Consider the following 24,962-nt stretch of genomic DNA (forward strand, 5'->3'; position numbering starts at 1 on the left):
GTTTCACTCCTTTCGCAGAGTTAAGGAAACACTGTTCTGGTGTCTTGGTATTTGTCAGTCACAGAGCGTCGTAGCATCAACTTTCCAACTTTTTCCAAATTTTATTGCAAAGGTCGTTGACATATATGACTTATGAAAGAATTTATGCTGAACTGACACTTTCAAATTGGTCTAATGTGGCATTTTCTTTGACTTAAAGAAATGAATGAGGTAAAGTCACTGTAGGTAGAGCAGGTACAGGTGGTGTTGTTGCACTATATTGCTACAATAATTGATTTTGTTCTACTAAAACTTGGCTTTTGTAGCGTACTATTTGCATAGATAGAGTTAAATGCAAATGTATACCAAAAAAGAAAACAAAGTAACTATTATTATTTGCAGTTATATGTGTCTCACGCTGACATCGCCGTGTTTGGCCCGCGACCCTTAGGCACTTTTTCATTTTGGCCCTCGGAGACACAAAGTTTGGGCACCCCTGATCTAGAGTCAGATGGAGAACTCATCAAACACTTCAAGACACAAAAAACTACTGCTCGTACAAGTGTTAGTAGCTTAATGTGCGTATAACAGTCTATCTCCACAAAGCCAGCATGGTGCAAACTGTACAGCTGGGGTGTTTAAAGGTTGGCATAGGGTGCCAAACATCCTGCAGTCGGTGAATGAACTGCTGTGACAATTCTCTGATTTCAGGCACTTCTGAGTGCTAATAAAAACAGACTCCCCGTGGAGCTAGTTTTGACAAACGCGTTGTATAATCTGCATCTGATAGGCCTTTGTGCTCCATTCACAAACTATCACACGTCACTTTTAATCAAGCAAATATTCTCATAGAATCGCAGAAACGGCGTTAGCTTTCGGAGCCTGTTCCAACAAATGTGTACTTCCAGCGACGCATTACATTTATATAACAATTTCTGTGGTTTTTCTATCATCAACATATAATAAGATGATGTTCAGTGGCCCCCGGATGCATGTCCAGCCCCACAAAGAGCAGAAACTTAACTTAATATGATTTTGCATGCATTTAGTGCCGGGATTTAATTGTGGTGCCAACAATCCAGACCATTTTTCATGATATTTGTAGCACCACAGTGTTGCTATGTTACAGCTATTGAAAAATACTCGTTGTTTGAAAGGTGAGACTCTCAGCTCTCCGTAGGTGAAAACTGTTTAATTCCACGTGCCTCGGTTCCTGAGAAATCTAAGCTGAACAGGCTAGGCTAGTTTTGATCAAAATCACAGATTTGTTTCTAGATTCTGAGATAATGGGGGTTTTATGCAACACTTTCCTTTCTGATTAACTCCTCTCTCCAACTCTCTCCTCTCTGGACGGACAGTAATGTTCTCGGATTGAAGAAACCGGAAGTTTCTCAGTCGTCCTTGGACCGATTTTGAACATTTAAAAACTCAGAAACATTAAAATCTCAACTGCTTCGATCTTTCCATGTTGGGTTCCATCCGTGTTGGGTTTAAAGCTGTTCACTACGCAACACCACGCCCCCTCGGACAAAAAGAAGAAGAAGAAAGGAAACGCAATAATATATGAAAGTTTTTGATCGTTATTTCAGTTCTGTTCATCACAGAGCTCCCAAAATCACACGTAAGGTGAATTGGAGTGTCTAGTTAAAAGTTTTTGGCACTCAATGTGTTAAAGCTGTACTAAGTAAGGTGTTTACCTTAATAAATCCTTTCCGTAGTCCCTGTGGGGGTAATACAAGTGTTTATGGGATGATTGGAGGGTCTTTCATCGCCCCCTGGTGTCTCTGGCCAGAAAACCATGCAATACACACTAATGGAATCACGAAGAAGAAGCTAACAGGCTAATGGGCAAAGCTAACTGCGGGCTAACGTCACTTTAAACAGTATTTACAGCCAAGTTTGAGTGAAAAAAAATATTTCCATTGTATAATTGGATGCACAGTAACCCTCTCTCCCTTCGCCTTTCCTGTCAGCTTCGTATTTACTCTCCAAGACAATTAAAAATCGTAACTTGCTACTACACCTGCAGTTGCGCTTATGGCCTCTAGGGGGAAGAGTTACTTAGTACTGCTTTAATACTCAATTCTTTTCTGCACATGCATTGATAATTTCTAACCAGGCTTTGAGTTGACAACTGAAAACATCTGGACCATAAATTGCAATGTTTCATGGCTAATGCTAACGGCTATAGGAAAAAGACATTACAACAGCGAGTTTTGCCAACTGTCCACACATACTTCTCATACATGTAGCAGGAAGTCAAATTTAATGCTATTCTAATGCCCAAATACGATATTTTCAATGCCATAAAAAAAGTGCATATTTAATTTCTATAGATTGATGTGAAAGTTTGTTATCCAGAAAAAAGAAAATTGGACACAATGGAAAACTTTGGAGCAAGAAATAATTAAACTGCAGCTGAATGTTTTTTAAGAGCAGAATTTTAGTATTTTGGACAAACGTTTACACAGGGTTCAAGACTAACTTTTGTTTTAGTAGCGCTGGTGCTACCAACTTTTTCAGTTGGTCGCACAGACAATATTTTGGTTGCACAGACTCGAGACACAATATCAAAATTCACCATTTTAATAAATTAAAACAAGGACAATTATAAACATGTTTGAAATAACAATGACTAAAATTGTGTTAAAACTTTTTAAAATTGAGTTTTTCATATTAATATTAGTGATTTTATATAATTTTATTATATATTTTTTTGCATTGTTCTGCTTTAATTTTGTGTTTTCAATTATTATTCATCTTCCTTGGCAATTGTTTGTCTCTCTCTTTCCAAATCTGCAACATCACTGTCACTCGCAGGATATTCACTTATATAATGATGTATTACTGCCAATTAAGACCGTAATAATCACAGGCAAAAAGTACCTAGTTTTAGCCTAAAGCCTAAATAAAATACAGGAGCTGAATCTACAGTGGCTGAGGGAGGGCGGGTCATAACAGCAGCTGTTAGCTTTACGTTAGCTCTCCGTTAGCTTTACGTTCGCTCTCTGTTAGCTTTACGTTAGCTCTCCGTTAGCTTTACGTTCGCTCTCTGTTAGCTTTACGTTAGCTCTCCGATAGCTTTACGTTAGCTCTCTGTTAGCTTTACGTTAGCTCTCTGTTAGCTTTACATTTGCGCTCTAAAACAAGCCTTTTCTGACCACGAGGAGACCAGAGCGAGCTCAGGTAGGAACATAAACCGCTAAACTCTTTCTGCTCCTGTCTCCTCCTCTCCAGTCGCTCCTGTCTCCTCCTCTCATGCTCGTGCTTCTCTCTGACCTGCGCTCGTGAGCTCGCCGCTCGCGCTACCGCCCCAAAAGGCGAACATAAAAGTGAAAATAGATACTTCTTTGGGGAATAAAGTGTCGGAAAGTGCGTATTGGCAGAAAGTAATTGAAGGTTAATTCATGTCGGGACACGTGGCTTCTGTTGCTGTCTGTATTTCACCTGTCCCTCGGACAAACAGGGAGAGCGGGGCACTTGCCTGGACAAAACGTTTAGCCTAAACTACCAGCTGACTTCTTCAATAATAGTGGAAGCTTGGGTGGTGCGTGCGTGTTTGTGCAGTGTGTGTGTGTGTTCTCAGAGGAGTGCTCTGGAGACGCTGTTTATAAGTCATTTGCAGCACTCCTCATAAAGCCTATTAGACTTTTTCTTTTTTTTGCTCGCACAGATGCTACCACTTTTTTTTTTACTCGCACATTCTCTAAAAATAGTCGCATATGCGAGCATTTTGGTCGCAGTCTAGAACCCTGTTACAGGAAAAATAGTCGAGTTGAAGTAATTGCTTTCCAAGAAGTTTAGATTTAATGCACGTTTTAATCCAATTTAATGCCTTTTAATGACATTTGAGGCCTTTAATCTCCTCACAATTCATTTAATGACTTTTAATGCTCAGTGGAACCCCTGTTGTAAATGACAAAAGTGCACAGCTGTTAGCTTAACTTAGCTAACAGCTGAAATGTGGACTTAAACCACTATTAGCACGTTATTCCTGTTCACGCTTGTGCATAACGTCTCATGCTAGTCTCCGCTGTGCAGGAGCCGTTCACAGACTGAGGAAACGTGACGAACAGTGAGGAGCATCGGCTCACGCTGGGTTTCGTTAGCGTGAAGCCTCCCGGAGCAGTCCCCCCCCATTGCTTCTGACAGGTCGCCCCATCTGTATCGACGCACGGGCCAAACGCACAGAACAAATTTCCCAGCGGAGACAACAAAGCCTCGCCTCGCCTTCCTCGGACTCACAGGTGAAACAAAGAGGGCTGAGCAAACTCTGACGTTATATCGCAAAATCCTCGAGCGGGGCAATGGCGATCGATTAAGCCAAAGAAAACATGTGAGCCGGGGATTTGAGCGGCGCGGGGAAAGGTCAGCGGATGATAGAGAGCTAATGATAGAGCGGAGAGGAGTGGAGACAGGAGCGAGAGAGAGACGTGCTGGAGATGAAGTAAAGGTCAGCGGCACAGAGCGGTCCGGGCTGATGTACGAGGACGATAATGACCGGAGGCGTCCGCACAACGCTCCCCGGCCCACGGAGCATCGCTCTTCTTTTACTCAACGGGCACTTGTCATACTCCGGGATAAGTTACAGAGCGCTCGGGTCACGAGAGCCGCGGAGCAGGGACGGAGACGGGATCTTTTTTCGAGCGTGTAAAAGGCCGGGGGATAGGAGAGGTGTTGGAGGACAAAATTAGAAGTACAAAGTGTCATGTTTATCAAATCAGATGATGTAGAGTGAAAGAAATGAGTCGTCAATAAAGCACAGATCCTTAAAAACTGAACTGGAAGGTGCCACTGTTTACGCAAAAGACAAAAAAACAAAACAAACCTCGACATTAATGCATATTTGACCTTTTAGTGACCCAGTGGCTGTATGTGTGGTTAGCCTGACACCTTTGCTCTCCATCACACACACGAGCAGTGTTTTCTCCATCTGTGCTGCACCACTTGACCCTCCCTACAAAGTGTAGGTCTGTCAGGTGTCAGTCAGTGCAGAAAAGTGCAAAAAGCCTGAATCCCAACAGATTCAAATCATGGCATAGGGTCAAGCGTCACCGTGCGCCAAACCCCGTGTCACTTGGTGTGTGTTTTCGCATAAAAATACACACACAAGCATCTCAGTGTGGCCTTTAGGGTCTCTGGAAGGTTTTTTCTGCCAATGGAACCATCTCCATGGTTACGCATATGTTCCATCCATGGAGATGATTCATCAGCAGACGGCACGGCAGCGCAGCAGTCAGCTGGTTCGATTCCCACCTGGACGGGGCATTTCTGGGGAGTTTACATGTTCTCCCTGTGTCTGCGTGGGTTTTCTCCAGGCACTCCAGTTTCCCCTACCACTAAAAACATGTACAATAGGTGGTTTTGTGACCATTAGCCGGCCCACGCTGGCTGCTCGCTGCTCCTACAGGTCGCTCCAGTGGCATTGAGGATAGGTCAAATGCAGAGAATGAATTTCCGTACCGGGATTAATACAGTATATAAAAAATACCAGAAACCCAAAACAACTATGCGTTAGCCTCTTCATGCTCTGAGCGAGTGACAGGTGAATAGAACAAAGTGAGAATTCTTTCAAGTAGATAAGTTTAGTTGCTTCATTGAATACTGTATTTTCCGGACTATAAGATGCACTTGCCATAAAATGCCCAATGAAGGAAAAAAAACAGGCTGAATAGTAGGCGTCTAGTATGTTAACGTCACATAAACAAACCACTGCACCGTTGACAAGCCTCTCCCAACAGCATGTTTTTCAAGCTCTCACTTGTGAACTCGTTCCTCTAGCTGTGGCCAGCTAGCTTTTAGCCCGTGATTAGCTTTCTATGGTTTCTTCATTGCGAGTAACCTCCGCCTTCTCGCTCACTCCGAACTTTCTTTCTGCAGATCGATTAGCCTGCAGTTCCCTCTAGAGGCCTGTGAAATTAGATATTTGAAACAAAAAAATAAAAATAAAAATCACATATAAGTCCCTCTGGAGTATAAGACGCAAACTATGAAAAAAGGGTGACTTATAGTCCGGAAAATACGATGACTAAACTTACTAAGTATAAGACAATTGTGTTACATTAGCCACCGAACATGTCAACACATGGAAAATCAAGACAATTTAAAACATTAATATACTGCAGAGCCGCCTTCGGCTGCAGCACATGAGCTGAGCTCTCAGTGCGACTTTAATGTCTCTCCTCACTCTTTACTGGATAAAGCATGGAGAGCTTTAAATGAGCATAATGCTAATGGAACTCTATGGGAACATCAATAAAAGGCTGGACAAATTACTACAGAAATATATCCAGCCACGATTGTTTGACAGCAGAAGATTAGTTTCATCATTTGGTCATCATTTATCACCACAAACATCTAATATTTTATTTAGAAAATTACCCTCAGATAATACCTGTTGTAAATTTGAAAAAAACAAATAAACAACCGTGATTTGTTTCTGAGATCGAGGCGCAAAGCGTAATTAATGTTTTATATTGTACTGCTTCATTAACCTGGAGGTGATGAGGACATTAATCTCTGCACCAGGCTCTGTGTGCAACTATTGTGAACCCTTCACTGTTGGATTTTTCTATTGGAGATAAAGGATGGAGGACGTACAAAATGCACTCGGGCTAAAGCGGGGCATGAGAGGTTAACACGTTGAGGCCGCGCTGTTTTGGGGATTTAGCTGTAGAGTGCCAACAATCCAGACCATTTTCATGATATTTGTAGCACCACAGTGTATTCTATGTTATAGCTATGGACACATGATGTGGCTCGTTTCAAAGGTGAGACTCTAAAGCTCTCCGTAGGGGAAGTTTAATTCTGCGCGCCTCAGATCCTGAGAAATCCTAAGCTAAACGGAGGCAAGTTTTGATTAAAATGACAGTTTTTTCTTCTAGATTCGGAGATAACTAATGTTCTATCAACTCCTCTCTCCTCTCTGGAGTCACACTAATGTTGTGGGAAGATGCAAATGCCTAAATATATTTCTCTCAAGTCAATTTTCAACGACAACAAGTATTGAAACACCGCGTGTTATCGATCGCCTTTTCTCGCGTGTGCCTGGTTATGGATCGAAGACTTACCCCGGATTCTCAGTCGTCCTTGGACCGATTTTGACCATTTAAAAACTCCGAGAAGCATTAAAATCTCAACTGTTTCGATCTGTACATCTGTAGCCGCTCTGCTTTGTGAAGCGAGCTCCAGAGAGCGCGACGGAAATGTCGGGGTTACAGCTACACAACACCACGGACAAAACAAAACAAAAAAGAAATGCAATAATATATATGAAATGTCCAGATCCTGACTCTTCACAAGGTTTTTATCGTCATCTATTTCACTCCTGTTCATCACAGAGCTGCCAAAATCACACATACGTTGTATCAGAGTGTCTAGTTTCATAATTTGGCACTCAATGTGTCAAGAGTGACGTTTTCTCGATTTTGTTCAGCGACTTCACTTTCCATTTCTTCAATGGTTTGGAACAAATCAAGTCTCTTATATTAAACTGAAAGCTTGATCCATTTTACAGACTTGTTTGCAGGAGCGTAATATCAGGAAGTGAAGCCAGTGCAGCTGCTCAGATTCAGAAGCACCAAATGGCTCTGCAATATTTTCACACTGTCATTATGTCTTCATGCTTCTGCCTCCTCATTTCGCTTTACTTTACCAAAACCTTTCACCACGGCAGATCTGATGAGCAATTTTGCGAATAATCACGACTAATTGTGATTAAATATCGGCAATGGTTAATCGTGATAAAGATTCTGTAGATTTGTGATTAATTAGTTGTTTTTTAGAGATTCCCAGCCCTAAAAGAAAAAGCACAGAAAACACAGTAGCATCTTAAGGACTTCCATCTTAAGGCGAGACACGGCAGGTGAAAGTATTGATTTTTCACGTAGTGGTCGAAGTGGAGATTTGTATCTATTTTCCTCCCTTTACATCTTAGTTTTCATGTCAGATATAAAAATGATGATGTTTATTTTATGATGTTTTGTCTGCGAGGTGGGGGCAACCCGGAAGTAGCTGCTGCTGGTTTTCATTCATAAATATTGACAGATTTGACATCCACGTGTCCTGCTAAGGGGCCCCGTGATGACGCTTTCACCCAAATATGGTGTTTTTCCTCCTACGAGACGCTGGAGCGGAAAAGTGGAAGAACGGGCCGAGCATGCGCACTCGCTACAAAACTTCAGGGCTGGTTTTCTCTGAATGAGAGAAGCCGCACTCGGGCAGAGCCTGAGCCCTTATAGAAGCTCCCACAGACTCCAAACTTTACAGTCTGAGACCTAACAATATTTTGAAGGTTTTTTCAGAGGGATTTTTTAATATCTAATTCCTAGCCTGATTTATTCAGCTTTGAACCCCCCAAAAAAACAGGCAGAGTTTTTACAGATTTTTTCACTGATGATTAGTTTATTGAAAAACTAAACAAAATATCCAAAATCCCTCAGAAAAAATCTTAGTTACTAATATGTCAATAAAATAAAACCATAAAATTTAATCTGGCTCAATTCATCATTTTGATTTCGTTGCCCAAAATATAGGCAATTTTGGCCATTTTAATGCTCAAAATGCCTTATTTTTATGTGAAAACATAAAATGAAATATTTATATCTGTAATGTTCAGCAAAAGTTTCAAATCGATATCTCTACATGTATTTTTTTTCCCTATTCACCTGCTGTGTCTTGCCTTAAGGCCTGAAGCCATTGCCCCGCCCCCTCCACCTGCCCCGCCCCCTCCACCTGCCCCTCACTCACCTGTCCTTCTGACACACAAACAGGTTGAAGGCGTTCTCCGCTCCCAGGAAGTTGTCGTCGTCCAAGATTTCCACGGCGCTCATCCAGTTTGGATTGAAGTCCCGGGCAATCTGTTCACAAACAAACGGGAGACGCCAAACATTCAGATGACCACGTTCACCGCATTCAGCGCCGTCTCGCTGCCAATTAAACACAAGGCCGCCTCCATTCTGTTTTGGATTCGACGAGCGCGGAGCCAGCATGCTTCATATTTCAGCTGTGACGGCCAAAAGGAATTGTAAGCGCAGATAAATTGATTGAATACAAGGTTTTCCAATTATGAAAATCATGTGCAGAGTGATAAAGACAAGCTTACGATTCATAGGCCTTCAGGAAAACGGGTTATTGTGAAACAGGGCTGTACAATATTGAAAATTAATATATTTTAGGGACTATCCGCAGGCGCAGGTTCAAGAACTTAAACTTGTTTACAGTTCTCTTAAATGGAAATTAAAAGTGGGGCTTTAAGAAACTATTCTCAATGTTAAAATAAGACAATTTCTGTACAAAGCAGACAGACGGTTAATGTAGGCGTCTTAGTTTCTGAAATTCTGTTACAAAATGGTTACTGTTGAAACATGTTAGCTAGGCACAAGTTGATTAATATATCCATACGAAGACAGAAACGTCCACATGGGTCGACTCAGGTCTGTGAAAACGGTGTAATTCATCCTCCAGGCCTGTGTGAGGCGCTGTGATGCTAACAGAGATAATAGAACAAGATGTAGAGGGCGCAGTAAACTTTTGTGGAATGCAAACAGTGAAAATGAAACTGATTCAAGGATTTAGGATCTACAGAAGAGACGAGGAGGAGAGTTTATTCTTCAGACGTAAAAACCTGTCAGTGACTTTTACTGTCAGTCCAAAAACACAGACTGACTCGTGTTTTTCTACTCGTCACCTGTGGCTTGTGGACGGCAGTGGAGCAAAGAGGGGCGGAGTCAAACCATCATAGCCCCGCTCCTGTTATCCATAATCAGTAGATAATGGATAACAGACACCACTGTGGAGCTGTGATGTCATTGTTTTAGTAAAAGTTTCGGGGACGTCATAATAACGGCGCCATGTAAACGGCTTTTTGAGATCTTTTCTCTCTGGGACCTAGTTTGGAAAATGTTCGTTTAGAGACCCCCAAAACGCCGGGCTCGTGTGGACGATACACTGGATTGATAAAACCTTGACTTCGTATGGACAGGGCCTAAGGATCTGATCGCTTGGTGTTGGAAATGTTCGTTATTAATGTAACATCTATACCCTATCGGCCAAGGAGTTAGGCCATATCCACACGAAGACAAAACGCTTAAAATTTCAGAAACTTTTTTTGTTAACACGGAGCCAGTTCAGTAAATGTGCACATGGATTGATTCAGATCTGTGAAAACGCAGCAATTCATCTTCCAGGCCTGTGTGAGTGGCTAACACAGGCCAAAAGGACAAGACTGTAGATAGAACATGCAAAGTAAAATTAACCTGCTTCATGGATTCACGATCTACTACAGAAAAGACGACGAGGTGAATTTATTCTTCAAACTATCAGTGACCAGACTTTTACCGTCAGTCCAAATATACCGGATCGGGGCTAACTCTGCTGTGTCTTTTCTCCGTGTCACCTGTGGCTCGCCGTGAGGCAAAGGAGTGGAGGATTGTGCTGAAAAAGATTTACAAGGTCAGTAGATTATGGAAAACCGACACAACGCTGGCGCTGTGATGTCATTGTTTTAGTAGAAGCAACGATGGAGCCACGTAAACGGCGTTTTGAGATCTTTCCACTTTGGGACTTCGTTTGGAAAGTGTTTGTTTACAGAGCCCTAAAACACCGCGGTTTGTGTGGATGATTGATTAAATATTTTTGGGTCTAGTCCTGAGCTTGACTTCGTATAGACAGGGCCTTAGTGCAAAACAATCCTATAATCTTTAAAAACCCTGTGAGATGTAACATGTATGCAGTGGGGACCATGCACTCGCTCTCACACAACACAAATATCTACTTTTCAGAAGTCTTATGGCATCACTTGGCATCGCTAGGTCAAGGTCAACATTATTTCTATACCAGATTTTAAACAACCACGGCCCAAAGTGCTCTCAATCTAGGAATACAAATAATACAAAACAGGGCATAATAAAACTAATGTATACTATAACTATAATGGTAGAAGCTCAAAGTGTTGTTAATTGGTGCTTATCTAATGGTAACATTCAATTACAAACTCTATAATAACCTGAATATTATCTGAATGTTCCGAAAACAGCCTTCGATGCAGCAGCACCCGCCCAGTGGAGATACCAAAGAAAAAAACAAAACAAATGTGGCTTTTGCAGGTAAACACTGCATTATCTATGAGAGGAGAAAAGCTGACTCCGAGCAGGTGCTGAATTACAGTCAATAAGCTTCAGCCCAAGTCCAAGACATAGTTTATTTTTAAAGTGCCCTTGAAATGTTCTCACAGTAAGGACAACGCTCCCGCACAAACCACTGCCTTTGTAGCATTATGTTTTTATTGTCTGCAGCAAGACAAGGTCAACGTTTCCCATCTCCGTCTCATCTTTCGAGCGTTTAAAAATCACGCATTGTGCAACTTGTCGGGGTTTTGTAAAATAGTTTTGGCAAGTGGTTCAGAGAGTCCAAACGACGCTTTGATCGCTGGATTTGTTTCACAGATGCACCAAAGTGGACACAGCTTACAAAACCAGCTTTTCTGAGCATTGTTCCCTCGTTAAAGACAGACCTGGAGTGGTATTTCTCTTCATTCATGCAGGTTTTGAGTAATCCCTGAGTTAACATGTTTAATTTAGCTTTTCCTTCATCTTTCATTCTGTATTTCTTGGATGACCCATCACACAGTCTCTTCAAGGTAATGCCTTCAGAGAGGAGACTGCGGAATCCACGGGCCAGGTCCAGTCGACTGCAGAACAGTTTCATACACCAGGCTATCGGGAAGCTGAACTCCCTCCCTTCCCTGTGCTTCCATCTTGCAGCTAGTTTTAAGCAACTTTCAAGCACATTAAAGCCATGGCCAATTCAAAACTATCATATTTCCGATGCATAATTGATAATGGTCGCCGGGCGGGCTGGTGTGGGTTAGAAACTAATTGGTATCTTAATAATTATGAAAGAAATTGAGATTTAAAATGTGTTGGAATCTAGGGCTGTCCCCGACCAAAGATTTTCATGGTCGACCATAGACATGCCTTGAGCTAAAAGGAGGCGTGGCATGACGCTGATAAAACTACAGCTTTTCTGACCCAAACTCATAAAACAATTATTGGAGCTCGTGCTGCGACGCCAATGGTGCATTTTTTGTGTAAAAGGCGCATTGAGTTGCCTTGTGTACGAAATGCGCTGTATAAATAAAGTTGCCTTGCCTAAAAAGTCGCATGAATCTCACCTTAAATCAGACTCCAGCTCCCTGCCTCACTCCTGCATCTGCTGCTGTACATGTGCTGTCCATAAATCCATATAATCCAAATAAAGCGGGAGTTCTTCCGTCACCGTCCCTGTTCTCAATTGTCCTCCGGGTCGGACGCTTCCGTGTGACACTTGTCTCTGTTTCGCCGTAATGTAATGAACCATGTGCTTTATTGTGAAATGCTCCGCCCGTGTGGTTCCGTGTGTCGTCCTCTCAGGTCGTTTAATTTCTTCGACTTTTGCGCTTGCACGGTGTCGTGATGAATCGGTTCAAGCTACGCGGAGCTCCTCGTCTTATTTATCTCGGAAAAAGCCAGAATGAATGAGAATGAGAAAGACACAGCGGGTCCATGAGCGGAGCCTGACGTTATAGCCAAGGCCGGAATTATGCAGGGGCTTACAAGGGCTAAGCCCAGGGGCCCAGCGAGAGAGTTCCCTCTCTCTTTGCAGGCTCCCTCACATGTAAATCAGATGTACCCGAGACTAAACCAGGTCTAAACTAGTCCTAAACAAGGTCTGAGCCATTTTCATTGAGTTGACACTGGGAAAAAATATGTCAAAAATCCCAAAAAAAAAATCAAAACAACTTTATTCATCCCAATGGGCAGTTCTGTTCACTGCTCTCTGGTCATAAAAGCAGTAAATGGAGACACATACAACTAGGGCTGCAACTAACGATTATTTTGTCATCGATTAATCTATCGAATATTTTTACGATTAATCGATTAATCGCTTGGCTGTGAATGGTGTAGGAAAAATGGATTTAAAAAAAATAATTATCACATGAAGCTAAAGTGGCTTCGCTTGAGGACGTGTTGATGGAGTAAACTTAAAGTAAATGTTTGTCGGAGGCTCTTGGTGCTAATTCTGCTTCTGATTGGACGAGACACAGACGGATATTTATGAAATTTACAATGTACAAAACACTACAGACCCTTACTGTGAAAAACAAAGAAGGTTTTCATCAAAAATACTACATTTTCATGTCATTTTTGCTCTATTTGAGTCTCTGTGAACCACAAAACGATTAATCGATTACTAAAATAGTTGTCGACTATTTCAGTAATCGATTAGTCGTCGATTAATCGATTAGTCGTTTCAGCCCTACATACAACCATATACAGACGTCATGAACTGAAAGTGCATGAAGACACAAGGGGACCAGTGAAAATGAGGGGAAAAAAGAACAAGATAAACACCGCCTTCCTAGCTATTGTCATTTAAATCTCTGACAGCAGTCGGAATGAAGGATTTTGAGTAGCGGTTTCTTTTCTGTTGGGGGACGACACATCGCCCCCCGGAGGCATCAGAGTAAAGTGCGACCGCAAGACATGGTTTTGTTGACCCAAAATCGATCGAGCCTTTTGGACGACTCTTTTCTTACAGAGTGAGGCGAGGTCTTCAAAACACTTTGACGATGTGGTTCAGACAGTTCTTATTTCTCACAGACAAGCCCTCAAACCAGCAAATAAAAGAAAAGGTTAAGACACTTTCAATAAAAGAATGATAAAAGTTACTTAAAATATTTGCTGATACATTAAAAGAGTTCAGTTTCCTCATCAGGTGAACTCGCTGCTGTCCACGTTTGACAATGTACCTATTGGTCTGTTAAAACGCATGAGAATGCACCAAATTGCACCACCAGTCTGGCAGTAGCAACGGTTCTTCCACCAGGGCCAGGGAGCTCAAATTGGGGTCATTATGTGTAACAGTGTTTCTTTTTGTTTTTTTCTCAACAAATGTGTCATTTTTTTTATAGTAGTACTTTGTTTAAGAAGTTACTACTGCATCTTCACATAAAAAAATCATTCATTTATCTTTTCATTGTAGAGAGAGAGAGAAATCCGGCAGACAGACATACAGTATACAGTATACATACAACAACTGCAGGTCTATTTTGGTAAAAGGAGCAGCATTATAGCACGGCTAAACGAGACAAAAACTAAAGCAGAACCTCAAATCTTCACCTCTCCGGTAACACGCACACTTTCGCTGCGAGCTCTTTTCATTAAATCAGTGAACGGCGGTTACATGATAATAGCCGAGTCTTGTTCTGAAGCGCTTGACATTTCTGACCTGGACTTTTTTGATATTCGCACCTTTTATTAAAAATGGATGAGCGTTGTATAATAGCCTGGCTGAATAGGCTTAAGTAAAGAATAGCTTGTAATCCGGGCAGCACTTTAGGTAAGCGGCGCGGCCCCGTGCTGCGAGTGGACACAGCGGGAGCGCATTACTTTGAAATTAATGCGATCCCCGTGGCATTTCAGATATGAGGCTGAGCTAAGCACCACGGCAGCTCTCATACGGCGCTCATTTGGCTTGATTGAAACAAAAACGCCACAGAATACTGACTTGCAGGGATTGTAATTTAAGTGTTTTACAAGTTACGATAAGGCAAATATCATGATCTGACAGAACATGTTATTAACTCTTTCCTAAGAAGCTTTTTCCTCAAGAAGTCACCAGGAGTCTGCCAGGATTTCTGCTCATTTTCAACCATATTCACTGCCCCACAGAAAATGGAACAATGATATTAATGCATTGGTTTTATATAGCACTTTTCCCCTTTTAGAAACATACCGGTGTTTATTACCGTGGTGTGGCGCCTTTTCCTCAGTCTGATCTGATTCTGTCTCATCGAGTCTCCTTTGGGGTCTGCTCTGAGGCTAGAGGCCAGGACGTGTGTGTTTTGGTTCTTCCTGTGTTTCTCGGACTGATAGCGCGCATACAAAGGGCCTATCTCAGAGAGACTAGAGTTGCCGCTGGTCACAGAGAGGTCTCCAAGACGACGTCCATGGGCAATAGAGGCGAGTCTCCAGGGGTCTCAGTGAAAACCAACAGGTTCGATTTCCGAGAGGTCTACGAGATCTCAAGCAGATGTGTCAAATACTAGTTGTCCTCAACCTGTGAGATGTTTCTGTGACGTCCCTGCAATGTCTTTGAGACCTGTCAGATAACAAGGAGATCTCCATCCATTCATCCATCCATCCATCCTTACATCCATCCTTACATCCATCCTTACATCCATCCTTACATCCATCCTTACATCCATCCTTACATCCATCCTTACATCCATCCTTACATCCATCCTTACATCCATCCATCCATCCTCTTCCGCTTTATCCGGGGCCGGGTCGCGGGGGCAGCAGTCTCAGCAGAGATGCTCAAACTTCCCGATCCACACACACCTCCTCCAGCTGGAGGAGCCATAGTCCCACCAGCGTGTCCTGGGTCTTCCACGAGGCCTTGTCCCACTAGGACATGCCTGGAACACCTCCCGCCACCAGGTGTACCAGGAGATCTCAAAGAGACAAATGGATCTCGTTGAATCCGAAATGTCGCAGAGACATTGCAGGGACGTCAAACAAATAAATGGTCACATTTATATAGCGCCTTTCTACCTGCTTTAGGCACTCAAAGTGCTTTACATCAAGGAACCTGTCACCCATTCACACTCTATATAAATAAAGATCTTCTTCTTCTTCTTCAATCACAAGACGACCTGCTCTTCTCTCTGTGGCACCGGACCTGTTTATTTTCACTGAGACTCCCTGGGGAGTCCTTGCCTCAAGTGGAGGAGTTCAATTATCTCGGGGTCTTGTTCACGAGTGAGGGACGGATGGAGCGTGAGATCGACAGACGGATCGGTGCGGCGTCAGCAGTGATGCGGTCGCTGTATCGGTCTGTCGTGGTGAAGAGGGAGCTGAGTCGGGGCAAAGCTCTCGATTTACCGATCGATCTACGTTCCCACCCTCACCTATGGTCATGAGATTTGGGTCATGACCGAAAGGACAAGATCGCGAATACAAGAGGCCGAAATGAGTTTCCTTCGCAGGGTGGCTGGGCGCACCCTTCGAGATCGGGTGAGGAGCTCAGTTACCCGGGAGGAGCTCGGAGTAGAGTCGCTGCTCCTTCACGTCGAGCGGAGCAGCTGAGGTGGCTCGGGCATCTGTTTCGGATGCCTCCTGGTCGCCTCCCGCGGGAGGTGTTCCAGGCATGTCCTAGTGGGACAAGGCCTCGTGGAAGACCCAGGACACGGTGGAGGGACTATGTCTCCGAGCTGGCCTGGTGTGGCCTCGGGGTCAGAACAGCTGGAGGAGGTGTGTGTGGATCAGGAAGTTTGGGCATCTCTGCTGAGACTGCTGCCCCCGCGACCCGGCCCCGGATAAAGCGGAAGAAAATGGATGGATGGATACCTGGAGAGTCGCTTTATCTCCAGGAGACGTCTCTGTGACCAGCGGCAACTCGAGTCTCCGACTAGTCTCCAGACCGGTGAAATAGGCCATTTAAAGAGTTAATCGTGCATTATGTTCTTTTTTCCCTCTCATCATTTGCTCACATCAGGGCCGGTGGATCTGACGTGGGTGAAACAACAGAAAAATCGTTGTCAACCCTTTGAGCCGAATGTGATCTGATCCAAACAGGGATTCACAAGCCGAGACTTTCAACTCCGTCATGGGCTAAAAATACGCATGATGTGGCGCGTATTGATTTTTGCCGGGATTTCAAATAGGAAAACGACAAACGCCAAAGTAAGCACCTCAATTTCATGCATAAAGCTGTGGCCCCGTGCGCTGCAGCTGCTGGGAGCGCGGGTGCTGACAGTGCGCTTTGACGAGCCAAATCAGCAACAAACTTCTACACCGACTTAAACCTGTTTTTATTACCTCCTACGGAAACTTTAGCTTCACACTCCTCTGCTCTTAAAGGGAAGATGCAGTTTGTTAGTCTGCATTTTATACACAAGCTTTTATTTAGTCTGGACGTCTTATAGTTAAGGCTTGGAAACAGAGCTCTCATTTGGATTGATTCTGATTTTGAATTGAGTTACTTATGTTAAAGCAGCTAGATGCAAGTTAGCCATTTTATGCTCACTACTGCCACCTCAGGTCACATGTGTAACTGCACCGTCTATATTAAGCTCATGCATGACGGCGCTTCAGACCCGAATTAACACCTTTCTCAGTGACAGTCCAGGATTTTAGAAGCAGTTGTGGTGAACAGGTCTGAGCTCATTCTACACTTGAGGACATTGTTGGAACATGTAATTTGAACATTTTCAACTCTGTATAGTCCCTTTGAAAACAAATAAATATGACTTTCACAAACGTGGGACTCGTGGGAGACTTTTCAAAGCAAACACTGAATGTTCTCCTTCAGCGCCATTGAACACAAAAGTGTGTGAGTTAGCCAATAATCGAAATCGACCATAGATTTACTCACAATATGATTAAGATCTAATTATCTGCACGAGCCTAAACCCAGATCGTGTTTGTTTCTTGGTGCAGTGCAAACTGTAAACACTGAATTGTAGCCATGGCCTTATTTGCATGCGCCGTCTTGCTTACACAAACACACTGTCAGTCACTCAGTCCACACAGACACTGGAGGCCGGGGCTGGGATTGAACTGCCAATCCGCTCGGTGGAGGTTAACTACATATGTAGATACGGTTTCCCTTGGGGCAGACGGAGGCGCCAACAGCTCCTCTGACCATCAACCCACCCAACCATCTACCAAACCATCTACCCAACGGTAAGTCTCTAACGCTGATGGTTCTGAAATTAAACCAAAAAGTCTACAACATCAAATATATAAAATAGGTGTACAAACATGTGACTGATTTTCACTGCAATGTCTCTATGCTCTTCTGAAGGATAGGAAATTATGGGAGTGCAAACGGGAAGTCTCCATTAGGGCTGTGCAATTAATCAGAATTTGATTACGATTTCAATTATTACACTAAATGATTACAAAATCAGCACAAAATGTTTTATTTTTTTATTTTTTGCAAAACAGACTTGCATTATTTCACGGCACTGGGATTATTTTCCCTTTGCATTTCCCGTGCCATGACTCATGCTTTTGACATAAAAACAAACGGCGCTGTGTGATGATGTCATCAGGCCGCGCTGCTCAGTTTGTTTGTGCAGGTGTGCCCTAGGTATTTTATAATCGTGATTTCAATTTTGACAAATATAATCGTGATTATTATTTTTTCAATTATCGAGCAGCCCTAGTCTCCATCACCTTCAGTTCCAGAGATATCAGCCTTTTTGAGTCGATATTGAAAATCCCCAAATATTCGTTGGGCCCTAATTCTATAACATGATTCTTCTCAAGGCTTTACACAACACTGGAGCAACAGTTCATGCAGAAGCTGAAATCAGGCTTTATCTCAGATCAGTCAAACAAAAACACAGAAACACAGAACTCACCAGGTTTCTCTTTGAAGTGCAAACACCTTCACAACTTGGTTAAAAGCTCTAAAAGAATTAGCATAATATGCTAAACCGTCCGTTTAGCATACGTAAAGAAGAACGCTCCTCTTGGTTCCATGTTTTGCCAAAGAAAGTTGAAAGCCTGTGGGTCTGTCTGCACAGAGCGCAGATAACAGAGGAACTCCCTCCTCTGCCATTTCTTACAGCTCCACCAGCCAAATGTTTTTATCTATAGACTCAGAGTCATGTTTTCCTGAGCCGCACTGAGACGCTGGTGTGGTATAGCAATGATACGACAAAAGTGCTCTGCTTTCCTGAGTGTTCTGTGTAAGAGGACGATCCCTGTGCTGAGAATAGATAAGACTTTACAATTCTCAGGTCATTTATTGAAACTTGGTTGCTGCACACGGAACAAACCATTTACTTTAATAATGTGGTTTTAAAGCGACAACACAGAGCTTAGTCCCTTTAAAATTATGTATTCTCATCCCCATACATGCTCCAGCAATGTCCAAGGGGTAGAATGAGCTCAGACCTCTTCACCACAACTGCCTCTAAAATCCTGCACTGTCACTCAAAAAGTTGTTACTTCGGGTCTGAAGTGCCGTCATGCACGAGTTTAAAGGGATATTTCAGGATGTTTGACATAGGGCCTCATTTCCTATAGTTATCCAGAGTGTTGCTGATTTCTGGAGATATTTTTTTGTAATTCAAGCAGTTCTTATATTTGAAGAGTTTTGTGGATAACCAGATAAATGTCTGTGTCCATAGAGTAATTTTTCTAAAATACCTGACCTTGCATCACATTAGGGCTGCTCGATTATTGAAAAAATAATAATCACGATTATTTTTGTCATAATTGAAATCACGATTATTCAAACAATTATTTGTTGCCTTTAAAAAAAGTCTATCTTTATTTTATTTATTTATTCATTAATCAAAACACTACACCACACTTTATGTTTTCTGAACAGTCATAAAAGTACAAATGATTTCAAGTTTGCCCTGATTAAGGAGAGGTCTCTGTTTCACGCCTGCCCCCTGCTGGCCACTCCTCACACCTGCGCAAGTAAACTGAGCAGCGCGGCCTGATGACATCATCACACAGCGCCGTTTGTTCTTATGTCGGGCAAAAGCCTGAGCCACGGCACGTGAAAAGCGAAGGGAAAATAATCCCAGCGCCGTGAAATAATGCAAGTCTGCTTTGCAAAAAAAAAAGTCCAAAGATTTTTATTTTTTTTTGAAAAATTGAAGAAAAAAAAACTATAATCGATTTTTTGCGATTATACTAATTTTGTAATCGTTTACTGTTGTAATCGAAATCGTAATCGAATTTCGATTAATTGCACAGCCCTACATCACATGAATGATCACATTTTGAGGGACTATTTTCTAGCAGATCACTCCGCCGCCGCGTAGCTTATACAACCACGAAGCTGATGCAGCTCAAATATAAGGTATTTTAAATGCAAAATGGTTAAAATGACTCTATGGACACAGACATTTATATGGTTAGTCTGGTGTTATAAGTGATTTGCCTCAGGTGCTCTGTGGAGCAGGTCACACTGTTTAATACAGGCTAGCTGATACCATAGACATGTGCTAGCCTAGCGCCACGAAACTCTTCAAATATAAGAACTGCTTGAATTACAAAAAAAAAAATATCTCCAGAAATAAGCAACACTCTGGATAACAAGGAAATGAGGCCCAATGTCAAAAATCCTCAAACATCCCTTTAATATAGAAGGTGCAGTTACACGTGTGACTTGAGGTGGCAGTAGTGAGTATAAAATGGCTGCTTTAGATGCTGGATTTCACAAGACCTATTGCTGATTTATTCACAGGTACAAAAACATTCTACATGTATTGTCCTCTGCAGTTAGTGGAACCCTTTATTTTATTGTAAGACGCATCCTACAACCCTTCCCTTTAACACGGGCCTGAAAACTTCCTGAAGTCACTATCAGGCGAGCGCCACAAAGGCAAATAAGTTTTAAAAAAAACCCTTAAAAGTAGAAATGAGTCAGATTAGCAAGTTCTGAACTCCCTCCAAGTAAAGTTTTTCACGGCGCTGTTGTAAACAAGAACAAACAATGTAGAATAAACGCCAGCCTGGGGAGTCTATGATAGCTCTATCTTTTTTCCCTCTTTTCCCATTTTATTAAAAACTGTCAGAGGGCTCGGTGAAAAATGACTAAATGCGTTCCGCTAAAAAAAAATCACACCGAGGGCTCAGCTGGCGACATTTCTAAACCAAAACGCTTTTCAGGAATGTGAACGGAGTAAGAGTTTGATGCCAGAACTGACTTTTGAAGACGAACCTGTTAGATAGAGGTGGTGCTTCTGCTAAACACAGATGCTTTACACAAAGAAGAGGGAAAACACACGATCCAAGAGCTTTGAGGTAAAAAAACACAGATCCTGATGACTTTGATTTTACAATGTTCGCTTAGTGTCTTCATATTGCTTTAAAAAGGACGAGGCCTTTGCTTGTTCACCGATAGGAGATCTGAGTCGGCTGTTTGAGCATATTTGGGAGTCTCTCCAAAATGGCCGATCATCAAAGGGATCCACCACGATTTCTCTCTGCATATTTCTGCCAGGAAGCTAGGATAATGTGTGCAGCTGGAGCCATAAAAACATGCAAGACCAAACTAAACCATAAGCCAGGGGTAGGCCCGGCCCAACGTCAGGCCCGGGGGCCAAATCCAGCCCTCCAGCACAGAACCTCTGGCCCCCAAAATGACTTTGATAAATGTTATTAAGCAAAAAGAGATCAAATACCTTAAATTTAAAGGAACAGGCCACCGTTTCTACATACTGAGATATGTTCTTACCTGAGCTTTGACGAGTTCTTTAGGACCTGTCTGATCTTCACCCGTGCCTTCAGTCACGTAAACACAGCGCAGACGGCGTTAGCATTTAGCCTCTCCCTCTCTCCTCTATAGCTCCAAAACAGGTCAAGATAGAAGCTACCAAGCTCTTCCACGTTTTCCCTATTTAAATATGGTTACGTGAAGTGTTCCACTACAAAGTATAATTACACAAAATTAAATAATGTGGATTTTCTAAGCGGATAAAAGGGGGGACTATATTGTAAGGCGTAATAATACCAGTAGTAGTTCGAAATCCGCGCAATAATCGTCACTTTATTGTGCGGATGCCAAATTACTCCTGGTATTATTACGCCTAACAATATAGTTCCCCCTTTTATCCGCTTAGAAAATCCACATTGTTTAATTTTGTGTAATTATACTTTGTAGTGGAACACTTCATGTAACCATATTTAAATAGGGGAAACGTGGAAGAGCTTGGTAGCTTCTATCTTGACCTGTTTTGGAGCTATAGAGGAGAGAGGGAGAGGCTAAATGCTAACGCCGTCTGTGCTGTGTTTACGTGACTGAAGATCAGACAGGTCCTAAAGAACTCGTCTAAGCTCAGGTAAGAACATATCTCAGTGTGTAAAAACGGTGGCCTATTCCTTTAAAATGAATGTTATTGGGTTGTTTTGATCATAATTTCAGTCTTAATGGGAAATCTACTGCTCGTTCAACAGAAAATTGTGTGGAAAGTGTAATATTATATACCATATATGACAAATTAGTTTTATTTGGGTCCTCGGCTCATCATCCGAGGGTAATGGTGGTGGTAATGGTGCAATGACGCTAATAATGCGAGCCTTTAGCAGCGAGCCTCATCTACAGTGGCAGACACAACCATGATCCTCAATCTGGAGCTTTAAACCCAGCGTTCTGTCTACATTTCAGCGGTATTTATGTCAGTGTCTTTCCCCCCTAACGCCGCTGCTCTGTGTAGATCAGCGCGTGTTTATTTATTTACCTGCTGGAACATGCGAGTGTGTCCTTCATCCTTACAGTTCTGTCAGGCGCTTCATCGTCCCATTTATTTAACTTAAATCCTGGACCGTGTTCACAAATGAGCTGTTTATCCATGTCTTTGAAAATATAAGACTTGTCCAACTTTGGTGAATAATTTGGTCAAGTAATAACGTATGGTAACAAACTGCTTCCGGTTTGCCTTTTACACAATAAAAGTCACTGTGTGTTATCGCTTTAGTAAGACTCTTATTGTGAAAGGGTCAGACAGCGACAGAGAGTCACATCACAGCAGCTTCATGTCATGAGAGAGAAAAGAAGCCAAACAGCAACATAGGGATGGTCGATAATTGAAAAAATAATAATCATGATTATTTTAGTCATAATTGAAATCACGATTATTCAAACGATTATTCTTTCTTTTTATATGTTTATTTTATTTATTTATTTATTAATCAAAAAACTATGCTGATATTTTATGTTTTCTGAACAGTCATAAAAGTACAAATGATTTCAAGTACGCCTTGATTAGGGAGAGGTTTCTGTTTCACACCTGCCCCCTGCTGGCCGGCCCTCACACCTGCACAAGCAAACTGAGCAGCGCGGCTTGATGACATCATCACACAGCGCTGTTTGTTTTTATGTCAGGCAAAAGCATCAGCCATGGCACGTGAAAATAATCCCAGCTGCCTGAAAAGCATGTCTGCTTTGCAAAATAAATAAAATTAAATAAAACTTGAAACAAAAGGAAAAAAAAAAAATTATAATAAAAATTAGAATCGCTTTTTTGCGATTATGCTAATTGTGTAATCGTTTAGTGTAGTAATCGAAATCGTAATCCAATTTAGATTAATTGCACAGCCCTACAGCAACAGTCATTAACAACAAGCCTTTACCACACTTAGTGTTACTATTTTACTTTTATCGTCTGGAGTTTTATTGTGTTTTTTAATGTATAGAGTTAGATTGCTGTAGTTCTCAGTCTATTTTTGCTGCATGATTACCACAAGGTTGAATAAATTAGTATATTCATTCTATCTTTTTCTTCTTCAGTGTGTAATTTAAAGGTATAGCGGAGGATGTTCTATTTCCGGGTGGATCATTAAGAGACGATTGGTCCTAATTGTCATTTATTCTGGTGATTTGCCTACGTAAGGCCGTCGTGCGCGCTCGCCCCTTGTTCATTTCTGCGCATGCGCACTTTCAAGCCTATGTGAGTTACGCTGTTAGCCATTCATTGCTGCTCACAGAACGCACCGAGTCGTTTGAAAATGGCAGAGGGTCGCAAGAGAAAAAGTGTCTTCGAAGTGTATGAGAAGAAGAGAAAGGCTTCAGAAGACATGTTGCCATCTGTATTAACAGTCTCCAGATATGAGGTCAAATCAAGTGTTAATTTTACTGATAACAAGCACACTGAGGCTTTGGGTTGCCATGTATGGCTAAAACCAGCAGGTAATAAATCTGAATAAATGACAGGTTAAGGCAACCAGCTAAACTGTATTTTCACAAACAATGTCTACAAACTCACACTGGTGTCTCACTCACCTCTTCAAAGTTTCCCTCCATGGGCTTGTAGGCCAGCAGGAGCACGGACCGCATCAGGTCTCCCACCAGGATGAAGTCGCCCTTGGTCTTCAGATACAGCGCCATGATGTTGTTGTAGTGGTTGCACTCCGTCCTCAGCTCCTTCTCCGCGGTCCACTCGTACAGACGGACCTGAGGACAGCAGTGATGGACGGCGTCACACTACGGCACAGGCAATCACGGGCCGGGCAGGACAGATGTGCGTGACATTTCCGCTCAGCGTTCTTATCACTTCACGTCTGATGGGTCCCGGCACCGGGGGGTTGTAAAAGTTGATTAGCAATTGTCAGCTGCCATTATAAATCAACTGTTTACGGCTAATTAGTCGCAGCACCTCCGAGTGGAGCTGCGGAGCCCGTGACTATCTTTCACGTCTGGGTAATGCGCGGAATTTAATTTATTTCAGACAGTGAGTTCATCTAATGAGAGCCCTGCACTGAAAGTCTAAATATATATTGGCATAATTTCAAACTCGGATAAAATATTATTCAGTCGCTCGTTGACATTGACGGCCGGTGTGTGGGTGAGACTTGGTATTATCTCAGTGCTTCTCTGGCAGCACAAAAGATAAACTATTTGGTATTAAACTGTGGCACAATTGCTGCCAGATGAAATACTTTAAAGGCCCAAATGTATATTTTATAGTCTGACGAGCCAGTGTTTTGTTACAAGTGCCTCACAGAAAATCATTTCCACCTTTCGATATTAACCTCTTACCACCCGCCAAAACCAAATCCATTCTCTCCTCTATGCCATTGCCGTCACTTTTTATTTCCCTTATGTGTTTTTGTCACTTTTTTATTACTTTTTTGCTGCTCTTCTGTCTGTTTTTGCTGGATTTTTGTCTGTTTTTGCTGGATTTTTGTCTTTTTTCTGCTGGACTTTTGTCTTTTTTCTGCTGGATTTTTGTCTTTTTTCTGCTGGATTTTTGTCTTTTTTTCTGCTGGATTTTTGTCTTTTTTCTGCTGGATTTTTTTTCATTTTTTCTGCTGGATTTTTGTCTTTTTTTCTGCTGGATTTTTGTCATTTTTTTTTCTGGATTTTTGTATTTTTTTTCTGGATTTTTGTCACTTTTTTGTTGAGTTTTTGTCATTTTTTTGTGTCACTTTTTAGCTTTTTTGTTGCGTTTACATTCTCATTGTCTTCTC

General features: G+C 42.2%; 1 protein-coding gene across 1 annotated transcript in view; it reads right to left on the reverse strand.

Annotated features, from left to right (window-relative positions):
- ddb1 (damage-specific DNA binding protein 1) overlaps nucleotides 1-24,962 on the reverse strand; it is a 151,693-nt gene that overhangs the window by 24,060 nt on the left and 102,671 nt on the right. The window contains exons 22-23 of the mRNA XM_079554673.1: nucleotides 23,776-23,946; nucleotides 8,728-8,837 (exon numbers count right to left, since the gene is read on the reverse strand). Coding sequence (XP_079410799.1) covers nucleotides 8,728-8,837; nucleotides 23,776-23,946 — 281 coding nt within the window. The remainder of the gene's footprint in view (nucleotides 1-8,727; nucleotides 8,838-23,775; nucleotides 23,947-24,962) is intronic.

Source organism: Gobius niger, assembly GCF_951799975.1.
Source record: "Gobius niger genome assembly, chromosome: 4".
NCBI lineage: Eukaryota > Metazoa > Chordata > Actinopteri > Gobiiformes > Gobiidae > Gobius > Gobius niger.